This window comes from Phyllobates terribilis, unplaced genomic scaffold (assembly GCF_046119375.1).
Source record: "Phyllobates terribilis strain yellow unplaced genomic scaffold, ASM4611937v1 Scaffold_7__3_contigs__length_470593459, whole genome shotgun sequence".
NCBI classification, from domain to species: Eukaryota; Metazoa; Chordata; class Amphibia; order Anura; family Dendrobatidae; genus Phyllobates; species Phyllobates terribilis.
The window spans coordinates 65010489-65027713 of record NW_027362767.1 but is presented as its reverse complement, the minus strand read 5'-3'; the positions used below and the strand labels follow the sequence as shown (position 1 = coordinate 65027713).

The following is a 17225-nucleotide window of genomic DNA, read 5'->3' as shown; positions in this document are numbered from 1 at the left end:
CAGAATTCGAAGGTCAACGCACAGATTTCCTTGTAGAATCAAGAAAAATTAGTATTGTGCTGATTTTTCTCTGTAGTGGTGGCAAAATTTTGCACACATATAAACAGTGTGTATATATGCAGTTTCTGCATCCCTATGCAGTGTATGAAAAAAACCCAAAAGAAGCATCCTCACCTACCCGGGTCACCAGTGCGCCAATACTCTCCGTTCTATATGCCCAGCCAGTCTTCATTGAGATGATTGGCTGCAGCCTTCACATTCCATTCAAACGTTAAGAAACTGGAGGCTGCTGCTAATGAGTTGCCACTGATTGGCTGCAGCAGATACGCAATTCATCCATACCATATATTAATGAAGGGAGACCAGCTTAGAACACAATACGTGGTGTGGAAGAGCAGCACCGGACCGCGCGGTGACCATAGGCACATGACTGACCGATCAGACTGCACAGTGTTTGTGTTAATTTTGTAACAGAGACTCATGGTTCCGAATAAGAGCTGCATACCCAAAATGGTAGGCAAAAAAACAAAACCTTACATAAAAGTTGCTCCTTTTTAATTTTAGATGTATTTGATCGGTTAAGAAGTGAAAGATCCTTTATCACAGTGCACATTAAATGCACCGTCCTGTATGTTTCAGGCAAGTAAAAGGTAGTTGTTTCTTTACAGGACATTCAGTTTTGATTCACTGTTTCCCTGCTAAAAAAAATATTTATTTCCTGTGCATTTACATGTATATACTATTTAGCTCCTTGTTATTTTTAGTGGAGGTTTCCAGCCTTCTCTCCATATCCCTAATAACAAGTCACGCTGGGGTCCCGTCATATCCTGCCCCTACATATTAGTGCAGTCTCCTGTTTTCTCTCATTCCTTGCCATATACACTGAAAGGTTTGTTGTTTAATTTACGACTTGTTTGCACCTCTGCCATTAAACATCTTTGCACCCTGTGTTCACCAGCCTCCTTCTTCGGTGGGCGCCAGCGACATTAATATGAGTGGAGTGGGGGGCTTAGTGCGGCAGACACATAGCAGTAGGTGTCAGAAACCCACCGTACTGTGACGTTTTGTAGGGTATCCGTTCTCTACAATAAGGGATGTGTTGCGCCTCACATTAGATCTAGCCCCCCGCTCTCTTTTGTGTCACAGTTTTGGCTCCTTCCCTTCCATTTTCTTCAGGTCTTTCAGCTTCTTGTGTATATACATCAAAGATTAATTTGCGGAGGCTAATGAGCCTTTTAAAAAGCTGACTGTAAACAATTTCTGCGAGCGTATTGTGCGGCGACGAGGGGGGTGGGCATGGCACAAAAGCTGCTATTCACTCCACAGCCAAGCCACTTTACCCATGTTTGTCAAGTGTTATTGCTTAGAGGCAGGATGGCGTCTCTCTCACTGGGGGTTATTTCGGCCTGACCATCATGGCAGACGCTGCCGACACATTCACTGTGTGCACAAAAGCTTCAGAAGAATAGAAATACTCCGAACTGGTGGTGGATAGAAATGCTCTGACCCCTTCATAATGTCACAGGGGACACTAAACTTTTAAAGATTTGAACCTGGCAAAAAAAAGCTACGTATCTAATTTATGCATGTGTAATATATATGTGTGTGTGTATATATTATATTAATATATGTATATATTTATATTATATTAATATATGTGTATATATATATATATATATATATATATATATATATATATATATGTATATATATAATGTAAAAAAAATATATATATATAAATATATATGAAAATACATATTATTCGCAACAGGGGATAATGATGAGAATAGTAGTGTCTGCTCCCGTTGTCTCCACCTCTTAAAATAAGAATAAAATAAAAAAATCCATTTACTCACCTAAGTGTCCCCCCCCCCCTGTAATCCATGCGACCGCTCAGCAGAGCAGCATCGGGAGAATGAGCCCATGCAGCGAGCGGCCCCGGAGCTGCGCTCAGTGAGTGACGGCACTGTTCGCTGCAGGAGTCATTTTCCCCGACTCCTCTGCTGAGCGGTCGCATAGATTACAGCGAAGGACACTTAAAACAGGTGAGTATATGGATTTTTTTATTTTATTGTTATTTTTACAGGTGGAAACACCGGGATCAGACTACAACTCTCATCATTATCCCCTGCTGGTGCTGATCGCAGCGCCGGCAGGGGACTATGATGAGGGCAGCGTTCAGTACCCGTCACTTGGGAACAACGCTAACTGTAAACTGATTCCCAGGCGCGGGTACGTGTCACACTGATGGCATCTGTGTGCGGTACGTGTTTAAATTGACCCGGACACACGGTTCGTTGAAACACTGACATGTGCACAGACCCATAGATTTGAATGGGTCTGTGTGTGTCAGTGTCTCCAGTATGTGTGGAAACTGTCACCACAATTACCGGACACACTGACCTGTGAAAGAGCCCTTAGACTGTTTGGGCATACACTCTCGAAAATGATGCATGACGGGGGCGCACGTTCGCTCTGCCAGCACAATTACACTCTATATGGCCCTGTCTGCCATAGACTCAGAAATTTTGATTGTATATAAAAAATATATATCATTATTATTTCATTTTTTTAAATTCCAATCTTATTGAAACATTTGCATGTATTTTTTACTAATGACCCAATGCACTACACTGCTCAAATTTGTGATCAATATCAGACTGTTTAGTTGCATGGAGATCTTCAGCTGGCACGACTTGTGTATCGGCGGGATGATTCATAGCGGAGAAGGCCGAGGAAACATAATATTCTGACATATCAGCTGCTGAACGGTTAAACATTCAGACTCCGGTAAAATGGCATGCATGTTTAGCAGCAGCACTGAGGTCCCACATTACCTGCTGTGAGGGCAGAGCTGATTAATGATTCCTCCCCATACACTGCAGCTTATGAGTTTCATTTGCCAGGGCTTGTGATTTATGACACCTGTTTGCAATCTCCCTGGGTTTGGAGGAGGGCACTGTCTGGTCCACTGTCTCTCCCCACTCAGGCTCTGTGTAATATGTCTGAGGGGAGTAAGCATGATTCACATCCTAAATTGCTCAGGCAGCTTTGAGTCAGCCTTACAGACCAGTGGCTCCATGCATTGATCCTCCTCCCTGCGCTCTTCATAAAACCTTCACTATGAGAAAGTGCATTATGCAGTGTCGTTGCTGCATCTTAATGAAAATATATGTACATTTCACAGCAGGTCTCTGGGACTCGGTGGCTTATTTGCCACTGTAAATGAACTCTTATAAGCTTTTTCTTTTTCCCTTTACTAGTAGGTTTATCACTTCTAGTATATTTATTGTATAAAAATGGCCTCTTAGAGACTTCATTCTCAGCTAGTGGAGGACTTGTGCTTACCAGAGCAGCCTGTCTGCAAAAGCAGAGCTGCAGCAAGAAAAGAGCATCAGCCTAAACCACGGATGAGAGAGAAAGATGGTTTTAAGATGTTGCTGTAATGTATCATTCCAAAAGGTAAAAATGCAGCCAACACTAAAGAAAATAAATGGTAGATGCTTATTACCCATGCATAAATCATGTTCACCTAAAAGGGGTATTCCCATCATAGACATTTATAGTATGTCCACAGGATAGGCGATACATGTGTGATCGCTGGTGGTAAAACCTCTGATCCTGAGAACAGGGATCCCAATGTCCCCACTGTGAATGGAGTGGTATTGACAGGTGTGGACTAGGTGTACTGTGAGTTGATTTGGGACCTGCATTCATTAGACACTTTCTGAACACTTTATTTGGGACAGCTTGTCAGTCTATGCAATAGGCGATACATGTGTGATCGCTGGTGGTAAAACCTGCGATCCAGAGAACAGGGATCCCAATGTCCCCACTGTGAATGGAGTGGTATTGACAGGTGTGGACTAGGTGTACTGTGAGTTGGTTTGGGACCTGCATTCATTAGACACTTTCTGAACACTTTATTTGGGACAGTGTGTCAGTCTACGTAATGCGATGTCCTGGACTTCAAGCAGACGTCGCTAATCCTTATTATAAAAAGCTTCCCGCTGTGCGCGAGGTTAGGTCAGTAAAGCTTTTCAGCTTCTGTATGTGAACTGTGAATGTTTCCATTCCACATAGATCTTGAAAACGGAATGGGACTAATACACAAAGGACTATTTTATTAATCGCATGAATTTTCATTATAAACTGGAGTTTGCCCACTTTCATATCGTCTTGTTGGGAAAAAGCTGATCACAAAGTCTCCCCCCTCTTCCAGTGATCAGCAGCGATCTATGGAAAAACTTGAAAGTAAGTGTTTAATTTCCCTGCAGCGCCACGTCTGGGGAAATGAATCATTACACAGTTCTGTGTGTTTCAGGAGAGGACTGGTCCTCCAGCGAGTAGACACACCAATAATGCCAACCTCCCAATCTGAGCCCTCTGGGCACTCACTCCCCATCTCCAGTACTCTCCTGGTCTTGGGTTGGCAGTATTATTTCGATAATTTATTTTATTGTGTGATGTGTAATTATGTACAGCTATGCTACTGATTATAATTTTATTTGCCTTTTGTGCACAATATATCTGGTGATATTGAGCTAAATCCTATTAAGTGGGCGACCGCTGTCAGGCTTTATATCCCAGGTTCACGCAATACTCATGGAGATGGCTATGCATCCTATTAGCAGCCGCTTCCTATGGCGTTGTTTGGGATGAACTCAGTCATCCTCTCTTTACGCTCGTGAAGGATGGGAGTGATTTTTTTTTTCTTGTTTAATTGTGTGAATGGCTGAGATTGTATTCTCAGCCTTAATTTGCTCCATACGATTAATTGCAGGGGACTCGTCTGCAGCCGCGTCTGCTTTTATCTCCTCTTAATTTTGCTGTTGCCGTTGTTTTCCCTGCCCTTCCTCAGGCCCCGAGAGTTTTTTATTTTTTTTTTATTTTAATTTAGGGTCTTGGATCGCCATTACCTCGGAGCCTGTGATATTAAACGAGTGGTTTTAATTAAAGATCTGCTTGTTTGAGAGCCAATTTATTAAGGTTCTCTGACCTCTCAGCTTGCTACAAGAGAACGCAGACCTTCATGTTTGTGCAACTCCTTCCTTTGAAATGTCTCACCCACACAGTGACTAGCGAGATATTGGCAAACTCTTCACTGACTCAGAGGGAAGGGTCTGTGCGTATCATCCCTGAGTCTTCCAGTATACTTGGGCCTCGGAGAGGATGTTATTTTTCAGATAAGAAAATATAGGACGTGCTGCTGTAATTTCCAGTAATGTCCCTTTTGTTCTCCAGTCCAATTTTCATGCACCCTATGCATTAATGTATTAGATTTTTCTGTTCGGGATCCTTACCTCCTGGCCTAAGTGAATAGCAGTGTAATGATTCACTTCTCCTGTGGAGGCGCTGCTGTCAAATTGAATCCTTAATCCTTTAGATAGCTGCATTTCTTCGGCCAGTGCTATCTCACCCGACTTGCCGATGCAGAGGAGCATTTGCTCCTCTGCCCTGACAGTCATCGGTGTCTGAGGTCCCTATACACATTAAACTGTCGGCCGAACCCATCGATATCGAAGCATTCGGCCCATGTTATTCTAATGTGTATGGGGCCAGGTTTACTCCCAGATTACAGCTGATCATTGGGGGGTCTCAGCAGGTGGACACTTCTTTGTTAATATTTATCAATACTGTCTAATAGACAGTGCAATCTTAAACCATGTACACACAGGTTTTTTTTAAGGTGTTCAAAACTGAAAACTCCTCTAACCCCCCCCCCCCCCCCAAAAAAAACCTGTCTTTAAAATTGTGCTTGTGACAGCTTCAAGAAAACTGCAAATAAATAAAATAAAGACTTATATAAATACACCCCAGGACAGCTCTTTCTGTTGCTTTAGGAGTATTTGTATACCTTTTGAGTGCATTTGAAATATTGTTGTCATTTCTAGTTCAGGAATTACCTGTCATTTCACTACGGTGACCCATTCTTGCTGTTTTATGCTTTTTTTTTTTTTTTAAAAAAGAATAATCTTATCTAAAATTAAGATGCATGACGCCCTATGAGGGAAAAATCGCTGTCCTCCCCCCACCCCCTTCCTATCCAGAAGAATAGATAGCGACGCGGGTCTCAGGTTGTCTTGTTCGTGCCCCGGAACCATTGGGACTTTACAGTAAATAAATACCACTGCATTTTCCTGGGCGTAAAGTATGCAAATTGTGTCTTTAATATGTGAATTTTAATATGCGCCCTTGTTGTAAGATTCATAAAATAACAATATGCATGAAGAGAAGACAATGGCCAGGCAGCGTGCCCATTTCTGAATCATTATTTAGTGGAGAACGCAGGATACAGAACAGCCATCCATCACATCTACTGACAAGAGGATCACTCTGCAGAACCGCCGTGTGGATGGGTTAACCCCTTCATGTTAGGACATGACACCAGCAAGCCTTTTTTCCCTTAGTCTGTATACTCGGCTTATTTGTAGGATCTTGTGCTCTGTCTTCCTGGGCTCGCCATACGTGAAAATAAAGAGCCCAACCTACACACGGTTTTTCCTAAAAGAAGTGCTCAGCAAACACAATTGGTGCTGATCGGAAAATTTTGATTCTGGAGTGCAGCGCTTCCTTACCATATGGTGTGAACGGCGCAGGTAATCAATGTGTGACTGTTTGCACTTTGACCCTACAAGCCTGTTCAAATTATCAGATGCGGCACCCTTAGGCCCTGTTCCAACGTGCATAAAAATCAGCTTTTTTTCGTGCCAGTGTTATTTATTTATTTTTTTATACATTTTCCTATATATGTATTTTTTTTGTGATTTCAGTGCAGGTTTGATGCGTTTTTTAACTCAAATTTTTTTGTGTGCAGAAGCTTAAAAAATGCAATTGTGTTATGTTTTGTTTTTTACATCAATTTTTTTTCAAGCACCCTATGAAATAGTGCAAAGAAAGAACTCAAAAAACTCCCAAAACATGGTTTAACAGTGTCTTCAAATGCACAGTGGACCTGAGTTTTCATGAAATATCATTCACTTTGCTTGTGCTTCAATTTTCCAGGAAAAAAAAAAGATGCATTGTTCGTTACATGGGAACGCGGCCCAAGGGTAAAAACAGAAGACGCATCCAAAACGGCTGCAGGTTTTTAGGCCCATGATTTTGCAGAACAGCCGTTTCATCTGCAAAGTCTGCATAGTGTTAACCACTGAGCCACCATGCTCATGATGGCTGCGCCATAGCCTCTCCATCTGAACTTACCCTTAAATGTCTCTAAAAACTGTATTCCAGTACCTGACACGGGAGCATCCATATGTGCCCATTGCTGGGTCGGGTACTGCACCTAACCCCATTCAAATCAATGAGGCTGAGCTGCAAGTATTTGGATCAGCATCAATTAGTGGGTTAAACCGTGCCGGACCCTCACCAATCACAAACTGATGACCTAAAACCATGGCAAAATAGTTGTGTGACTAAAGCTTAAGGCCTAATATACAAGTATTGCCACTCCATACTAGCGCTGGACTGCAGTCCTGCACCCCAATGGGGGTCTACACCACCTCAGTATGCCTACAATTGCAAAATAAATCCTATGTCCCCTGAGGCATTGATATTCCCTTGCTGTGATGCTGTATAGCAGTACGAGGATTGTCTGCAGCTCTATAGTGCGGTACCATAAGGACTCCAATTATCACCATGTAGGATTCCTGCACACGACATGTGATTTTTCTCTTTTTAAACCAGGTCTGTCCTCCATCACAATTCAAAGGGGAAGAAATAAAAGGTTTTCTATGTTTGTCCCAGAAGGTGTCTGCTTTCTCGCTCCTGACACCTTAAATGTGTAAATTGAATTTGGGAAAGTGAACGGGACATAGACTTTTATTTTTATTTTGTATATGTTTACTAATGGTTTTCCCTTTTAGGGTCTCTTCTTTTTGAATCTCTATATTTGACAGATGGAAAACGTATTGTGAATGTGCAGTGAGCTGGAACACATGTCGATCGGCTCAGATTCCGACAGGAATATTCCCCTCTTCTTCTTAATAAAGACCATAAATCCGTACAGTCCGGGGCTTTCTGTTTATTTTTACTGTCTTTTGGGAAATTTGTAGTGGAAAATAATGAAATTGTTCATGTTTGTTCCCCCTCTTTTCCCTTTTTAGTTCAGCAGACTACAAGAACCCTTTGTGTCTACAATGTATTTCCTTGACTCTACTCCCAGATATGTTACTTGATCTCAGCGACCTTCTTCAGGTATGGTATAATCTTCCAGCAGTCTCTGCTTTGTGTTAACTAGCTTTATCACTACCAGCTGGGTGTTGTGGTGGATAATGCCTTTTATTGTGTGCACACTTGGATATATCAAGGACACCGCACCTGCAGTGTTTCGATTCCCTGTACTTTCATGCACCGAGGTGAACACTTTGCAGATGCCAAGGCCCGTGGCAAGAGCTCTTTGGGATAGAAGCCAGTATAGGATGATGATGTGAGGAATCCAGCTGCACTGACTTGTACTGGGAGTTTCTTGCTTTTTTTTTCTTTTGAAGTTCTTAACTCTTTAAAGATTTTTTTTTTTTGCAAATTTTAGACAAGACGTGTACTTTTAATGTCCTTTAACTTGGTGCAACCAATAGGTCTCATTGCCGTCGAAACTGCATTTGCACGATCGAGCGCTGATCAACAGTACAGCAAGTCAGTTGGCGCTTGCTCGAAAGCCTTTTTACACAGGTTTACGCAAAAGTATGGGGCAAACAATCGTTAAAGGTTTGTTCTCAACATAGCAAGTTATTACCTATTCACAAGATAGGCGAAAACTTTCTGATCGCTGGGGGAGACCTACCAATGGGTCCACCACCAATCCTGAAAACGGGGCTCGGAAATGTCCTGTCGAAAATACAGTATAGCAGCCTCATCGACGATGAATAGAGCTAGCCATCACTCTCTAGTCATTTCATATGACGATGGGGTCCCGGCGATGGGACCATCACTAACCAGAAACTTATAATTTGCAATGTTGAGCATAACTTTTGGTTATGATTTCATCTCCATGCAGTTTGCATATTCCTTGCAGCACATTTCCTGTTGATGATGTTTGTTCTTCATAAGAGATGTGTTCCCTTGAGAAACGTCAGCCGATCACTGCCATGTTTACATGGGCTAATAATCGGGGATAGGTTGCGCTATCAATAGGAAACTGTATCTCATTTGGGTCGTCACGTTGCATTTTTCTTTTTAACTATAAGTAAATTATCCCTCATTTCCACCAAGGTAAGGTGTCCTTTTATATTACTGGTAACACAAGCACATGCCTTTTTAAAGTATAGTTTTAACCACTGTGGAGAAGATGAGAAGTATGGTGGCTCAGTGGTTAAGCACAGAGTCCTTGCAGCAAATGTTGATCCTGGATTCAAATCCCACCAAGTCCAAACATGAGTATGAAAGTTGTGGGTTCTTTGCTTCTTCCAGGTGCTCTGGTTACTGGGGTTTTCCCAATGCAAAGTCTTATTTATGGCACCAGCGTGCTGCATGAATTAAGAAAAAAAAAAATGTTTTTGATTGTCGCCGCTCTACCCCTAACAGCCCAGTGTTCCCTGCCGATTTCCTGACACAAAAAAATGACCTGTGACCACTGCAACTAATCAGCAGATGTTGATCAGCTGCAGCTTTCACAACTTTAAATTTCCGTCCAGGTGGAAAAAAAAAAAACTTTGAACGAAAGAAAATCAGTGGCTGCTGATTGTCTGCAGTGGTCATGTGACTTTGTTTGTCATGAGACCAGTGGGGAACACAGAGTTGAGCGGATTGGAAGAGCAATGGTATGGGAGGTAAATATAGATTTTTTTTTTTTTTTCTCATTAAATGATACAACACCCTTGGGTCATTAATATAATACAACAGAAAAAAATGTGCCATTCTCCATTGGATGAAGGCATGTCTATATTCCTAGTTTGCCAGAGCTTAGAGAAATCATATGGACAAGAGTCGTTTTTTTGAGACATCATATTTAAGGGAAAACTATAAAAGAAAAAAACACAAAAAAATTTAATAAAATTTAGTTCCTCCCTTTCTCCTCCTTTTTTAGATTCTTCCTTTTTGTTTCATTTTATAGTTAAAACTAAGATATATAAAGAACTCTTACCCGTATTTTAGGAGCATAGCTTTGTCACCCTTCCCCCCCCCCCCACTCACTGTCCACACTGCTGTAAGACAACTAGCTGCAGCAGGAGCCTCTCCCCTATCTTCAGTACCACATAATAGAGCTGCCCCCTTTATTTTCTGTGTGGCACTACAATGTTGAGAGGTGGGGGGGGGATTTTTATCTTTGCTGTGGGAACTTCTAAGTTCTGTGTACAACGGTGGGCAAATATTTCCCAGAAAGCTGGGTGATGACCAATAACAGAACCCTCTTGGTACGCAGGTAATGTATATTTAGAGAGGTCTGGTGAAAAGACGTTATCACTAGTGATGAGCGAGTATGTTCTGTTAACCCTTTCGCCGAGCAGGCTCGGGTGCTCGCCGAGTATCTTCAGCGTGCTCTGGTGTTATGTTTTAGTCTCTCCGTGCTCATGATTTGCGACTATTTGACAGCTTTAATACATGTGAGGAATGCCTAAGAAACTGTCATTCCACACATGTATTAAAGCTGTCAAACAGTCTCAAATAATGAGCACAGAGTGACTAAAACATAACACCCGAGCACGCTGAAGATACTCGGAAAACACCCGAGCATGCTCGTAAATCTCAAGTAACGAGCATGCTTGCTCATCACTAGTTATTACCTATCCATGGCATACAGTATAACTTTTAGACAGGTGAGGATCCGACCACTAAGACCCCCCCAACAATCGCCAGGAGGAGGCACTTTTATCCCAGGGGCATTCCTATGCTATGGAGCTGCCAGAAGAGCTGAGCACGGCACTCGGCTGTCCCATAGAGAATGAATTGAGCGGAGGTTAGGCATGCGCACTGCTGCTCCATTAGCAAAAAAACATTCATGTAGCGCAAAATCATTACTTGGTCTGGGACTAGAATATATACCATCCCCTACCTTAAGTAATTTAGTCAGAGGGACTGACTACGATCAGACAGTGGAGTACTCCATACAGATTCTACAAAACAACAACGCTAGCAGAGTAGCCATGAACCACCAGTGAAGTTAAAAAGATAATTTATTGAGAAAATTCATAAAAAATAGTTACCATTACATACATATGAGTCAAATAAGGAAAAAAAGTGGCGAGCATCAAAAAAGATCCAATGTATCAGACAACAGTCAATATACAGTACACCTATTCAATAAATCATAATGACCCACATATTAATGAAGAGGCCAGATGGCTATAATAAGGTGTACAGGTTAAGAATAGTGTTGCTTACCCATGATGAGCCCACCACGCTGCCCCGACGCGCGTTTCGCATATAGCTTTTTCAAGGGGAGGTCACTGCATTGTAGCGGGGGTAAAAGTGCCCATTCGGCAACTGGTGGAGTGCTTTTACAGCCATACCACTACTTTCGTTTTAAAAATGTGCTGCCAGGTTCCCTTTATTAGATCAGGGGAGATCTGACTACAGAGAGTCCACTTTTCTGGACTGCTGTTTCTATCCCCATTAGTCCCATGGTCTTTGAATAAAGTGGAAGCTGACATGTACAGTTGCCGCTTTGTCCAAATGGGGCAATCTACCAGATATCACTTTGCCAGTTGATGGGAATACCCAGGATTCAACTAAATATATATATTTTTTAAAAGTTCTGATGTTTCCAGATAACGAAGAGAATGTTTTCCGCTTGTCGAATAAGTTCATGCTGCCTCCAAAAAAGGTTACGAGAACTGGCAGTGCCTCGTCTGATCATCTTGTGCCATTTTCATCTGCGAGTAAAAATAATTGCTGTTGCATGCCCCTCTGGCCCTGCCTAGATAGCCCATCTCCTGCATATTACAGAGCAGCTGGTCCATTTTATTTCAGTCTCCCCAGCTGTCCTGGTAAATGGCATCCCTCTGAGCGTTATTTATTGCAGCGTGGCTTTATTTTCAGACAAGTGAAAAGGAACTGCAGGAATGGTAAACCTTTAATGAATTTTTACCTCCAAAATAATTAACATTCTGTAACATTCAGCCAGGCATTTTTTGACAAGGGTCTATCTGCTACCCCCAAGGCCGTACATCTCCCCTCTACTCTCAGCCGTATACTACATGCTGTTAACTTTGTAGAGGGATTAATGTTTGAGTTATCGTAATTGTGCAAAGAAAGAGGTTTGCAATATTAATTCCTTATTATATGTGAGCAGGAACAACTGCTGGAACTTTTATGATAGATGGAGACATCATAGGTGACCCTCAGGGGGGGAGCTGAATGTGCTGCTTTTACGAAGATGGTGTCGTTCCTATACCCAAAATCATACTTACCTGGTCTCCGTAGTTTTAGAGATTCATTTGGGTGGTCTCTATAAGGGTCTGCTCCTTCACCATGGCTGCAAGTTCAGGTCCAGAGCAACAGCTGCCATCATGAGTGAGACGAGGATAGGGGCAGTGGACAATTAGGTGGAATTTGTCAGTAGCCTTGACCCCTCAAAATTTGTGAGTAGTAAAGCAGTCTTAAGGGGTAGTCCACTTGTTTATAACACATTATTAATACGTCCAAAGTATTAAAAAAAAAAAAAAAAAAAAAAGAAAAGAACCCGATAGGGTGGAGTACTCCGAAGTAAATACCATGTCCCCAACCATCTCTGGGACTCCTATTTCAACAGCGGCTGCTGATTGGATGCAGTGGTTATATTTTGTGCGATTCAGGAAAAATGATGTCATCACTGTCTAGTTTGCCTTGGACTTGAACTTTGGGGTCTGAGGAGAGTGGTGGGATGCATATTCCAAATCCAAGATATCTGTCCTGCCGCTGGTTGTTGTAGGCTGTCCAGGAACCTGTGAAGTAAGTATAGACTGTGAAGGCAAAATGTATCTCTAGAACAAAAACACAATGCATAACATTTTTTCTGAATTATAGTCTATATTATAGTCCAGAGCTGAAATCACAATTCTGCAAATTTAGGAGTTGAAATCTCTCAGCATTTCTTGGTGGCTGAATGTCTGCAGTGTTTTTTCTGGTCATTTCCATTCTGAGAAGCATTGTCTTGTCAGTAGGACCTCAGCTAAGCTGTCATCAAGCTTGTGCAAGATTCACAGCAAGGAGAATAGTGAATACAGCTCTGGAGTATGAGAAAGTTTATAAGTCTGAATATGAAATAAGTAATAAAAAAAATGCTGTATTCGGAGAGTAACTTGGATTTTCATGTAGATTATATAATGTGGTCGGCTCGGTGCTATGCTGGGATCCTGGCTTGGAATCCGACTTATCTGGGTTCCTTACCTTTATTATTGTTATGTAAATGAATAAAATAAATGGTAATTAATAAATAAAGCATAAACTACATAATTCATAGACTTGCCCTATCCAGGGGTTATCTAATATGGAAGAGGAACCGAAAAAAGTGCTGAACCAGTTGGCACGATTTACTGTGATCTTGGTGAACAAGTGTACAAATAAGGCTGAGGCACGACAATAGTTTTTTTTTTTTCATTGGGTTTTTATTCCTGTTTTGGAATTGTAAAATGAATATTCCTCCTTTCCATTATCTGGAGGAGTACATGTCAGTCCCTCCATGTAATACCTCATTTTCTCTATAGTGGCCGCTGTAGGAAAACATGTAAGGTCGGACCCTCTGCAATCAGCAGATCACCCGGTCAGCTGCACTCTGAAAGGGAGTCCTCTCGATGAGATAACCCTATCAATAATGATTATATTGTAATCTGTATACCAGGCCCCCTGCAATATCTGTTTAGGACAAGAGCTCCATATAATAATAATTATAATAATCATTGAACGTAAAGACCTTTTACTCAGGCCTGATCATTGGCCCATGTAAAAATGGCAGCAATCTGCAAACACTTTTGTCTGCTAAATACATCTGTCAGGCGACAGCCTGAAAGATAATCGTTACCCACGGCACGTCTACTCCTACGAACTGGGGATATGCTGCCAATATATGCATGGGGATCGAGTGATCATTCACATCCAGCCAATAAATGAAAGCTGATCAATCTGTTAGAGCATTGATCAGGGCAAAAATATGGATATATCAAAGGACCGCAAATCTGTGGGATTAAATAATGTCACATGTTGGTCTGCCTGATATTGACGTCCCTCCCCCGCTTACTACAGTGGCAGGTGGTGTATCACATAATGTAGTATTGACACCCATTGTTTTGGGGGATATGCCCCATCCTAAACTTTGGAATATTACTAGTAATTAATTTATGTTTGGAATTTATACATACAAGTGGGTATGGAAAGCATTCAGACCCCTTTTAAATTTTTCACTCTTTGTTTTATTGCAGCCATTTGGTAAATTCTAAAAAATTCATTTTTTTTCTCATTAAAGTGCACTCTGCACCCCATCTTGACTGAAAAAAAACAACTGTAGAAATTTTTGCAAATTTATTAAAGAAAAACTGAAATATCACATGGTCATAAGTATTCAGACCCTTTGCTCAGACACTCATATTTAACCCTCAACTGGTGAGGTGGGGTTTTTGTCACGCAACTGGTGATGTGGGGTTTCCTATACCCCAGTGTTTAGAAATCTTTTATTTTTACAGAAAATGCAAAGATCACGTTTGTTTTAATCTTATTGCCGATTGATTACACATGAGTATAACAAATTTTTGACACCCACAAATGGATGGAAGCTAGTGAGACACGTATCCTCATATCAGCATTTTTCAAAGAATGGCAGCCGAACAAAAATTCCCTGGGGTGTGGCAAACCCCACCTCACCAGTTGAAGGTTTAGTCACATGCTGTCCATTTCCTTGTGATCCTCCTTGAGATGGTTCTACTCCTTCATTGGAGACTAGCTGTGTTTAATTAAACTAATTGGACTTGATTTGGAAAAGGCACAAACCTGTCTATATAAGACCTCACAGCGCATGTCAGACCAAATGAGAATCATGAGCTCAAAGGAACTGCCCAAGGAGCTCAGAGACAGAATTGTGGCAAGGCACAGATCTGGCCAATGTTACAAAAGAATTCCTGCATTACTCAAGGTTCCTAAGAGCACAGTGGCCTCCACAATCCTTAAATGGAAGAAGTTTGGGACCACCAGAAGTCTTCCTAGACTTGGCCATCCAGCCAAACTGAGCAATCGTGGGAGAAGAGCCTTGGTGAGAGAGGTAAAGAAGAACCCAAAGATCACTGTGGCTGAGCTCCAGAGATGCAGTAGGGAGACGGGAGAAAGTTCCACAAAGTCAACTATCACTGCAGCCCTCCACCAGTCGAAAGGGCTCATTAAATGTTTTTAGCACCAAATCCATCCTTTCCAGTGATCCTTCTCAGCGCTCTACAGACCGCTTCTTTTTTTTATATATCTATATTCTCTAGTCCCTCTCTTGAGGGTCAGCTTCAAGAGTAGCTTTGTGCACCAATTGCCAAACCTTCCCTGCAATTTCCACCCCTCCCTTGATAATTTGAGGACCTGCGGCGAGGGGGCCGCTTCTTTCCAACCAATAGGACCTGCGGTGACGCGCATCTGATCCCGAGTCACGTGGTCCGCGACCAGGAAGCGGTGCGCACAACCAGCGGTCCGCAGCACGTGGCGTGCCCACCGACCTGCACCACGCGGTGAGATTCGCTCTCTCCCCTCACCCTCTTGACAGTCACCGGGGTTGTGCAGGGGCATGCTTGCGCTCTGCAGTGTCTCTGAAGGATGGCATTCTGGATGGCAGCGTTCTGCTACCATCCAGCCTGCCATCTCAATGCCGTCCCAGCGTGGGAGAATTCTCCTGCTCAAGCGGTGACGTCATTTGCCGGCACCGCATGCGCAGGAGAATTCTCCCACGCTGTCAGTGACGTGCATGAGGTGCGCTGAGTTCATTGGACATGAACTCTGCTCATCTGGATGCCGTCACAGCGAGACACTGAGGAGCTTCTCAGTGTCTGCGACATGGCAAGCTGGATGGCCGCGTTCTGCTGCGATCCAGCCTGTCATGTCAATGTAGCAGAGCTGAAGCCATCCTGGGAACCATGGAAAGGTAAGGATGAGGTTGGTTTATTATTTTACTTTTATTGCAGGAGATCGTTGGCTTCAGCTGGAATGGGCGTGACGGTAAGTAGAGTTTAATTTAGAACAATAAAGAATTGTGTGTTTATTTCAATTAAAGGACTTTATTCTGGGTGTTTGTGTTTTTTTTAGCTTTCACTATGGGGTTAGTAATGGGGGTGTCTTATAGACGCCTCTCCATTACTAACCTGGGCTTGATGTCAGCTGGCATTATAAGCTGACATCAACCCCAACACTATTACCCCACTTCCACCGCTACAGGGCAGTGGGAAGAGCGAGGCTAAGTGCCAGAAATGGCGCATCCTATGGATGCGCCATTTCTGGGGCGGCTGACGGCTGGTGTTTCTAGCCTGGGAGGGGGCCAATATTCATGGCACCCTTCCTGGGCTACTAATATCAGCCCCCAGCTGTCTGCCTAGCCTTTGCTAGCTATTAAAATAGGGGGGACCCCACGTCACTTTTTTTTTTTAGGTCCCCCATTTTAATAGCTAGTAAAGGCTAGGTATTCCGCTGGGGGCTGATATTAGTAGCCTGGGAAGCTCCGTGGGTATTACCCCCTTCCCAGGCTTCAAACATCTGCCCCAGCCGTCTGCTTAACCTCCGCTAGAGACTAAAATTACGGGGAACTCCACGCCAATTTTTTTTTTTTTAATAAATCCTTTATTTTAATACTAAATGACATGTACAGTAACCAACACTGTCACTGTACTTCATATATATGTGACTGACATGTTTCTATCTATCTAATCTATGTGTGATGCTCTATTCTTTCTGTTCTAAATTGTCGGGTACCGATGTATGCCGCTGATGAATTGCCGGCCGGCTTTTTTAAAGAGACAAAAACACTATTATTTTTTTTTTTAATAAATCCTTTATTTAAACACTAAATAACAAGTACAGTAATCAACACTGTCACTGTACTTATTATATATGTGACTGACATGTTTCTATCTATCTAATCTATGTGTGATGCTCTTTTTTTTCTGTTCTAAATTGTCGGGTACCGATGTATGCCGCTGATGAATTGCCGGCCGGCTTTTTTAAAGAGACGATGCATGAAAATTGGAGGGCACTAGTGTGTTCCAAGTGCCCTGCTATGTTTTTCATTCACCCTCCTATATATTCTGCCTGCCTGACGTTTAATTGAGCACTGTGCCCATCGATTTGGGCAA

The 17225-nt window shown here is 42.4% G+C and overlaps 2 protein-coding genes across 2 annotated transcripts in view; one reads left to right on the top strand and one right to left on the bottom strand.

Annotated features, from left to right (window-relative positions):
- BRF1 (BRF1 general transcription factor IIIB subunit) overlaps positions 1–17225 on the top strand; it is a 250484-nt gene that overhangs the window by 58572 nt on the left and 174687 nt on the right. Inside the window, exon 4 of the mRNA XM_073638665.1 lies at positions 8165–8196. Within this exon, the coding sequence (XP_073494766.1) occupies positions 8165–8196 (32 nt within the window). The remainder of the gene's footprint in view (positions 1–8164; positions 8197–17225) is intronic.
- The window catches only part of BTBD6 (BTB domain containing 6), a 29965-nt gene continuing 23833 nt past the window's right edge, over positions 11094–17225 (bottom strand). Inside the window, exon 2 of the mRNA XM_073638670.1 lies at positions 11094–12860. Within this exon, the coding sequence (XP_073494771.1) occupies positions 12746–12860 (115 nt within the window). The 3' untranslated portion in view covers positions 11094–12745. The remainder of the gene's footprint in view (positions 12861–17225) is intronic.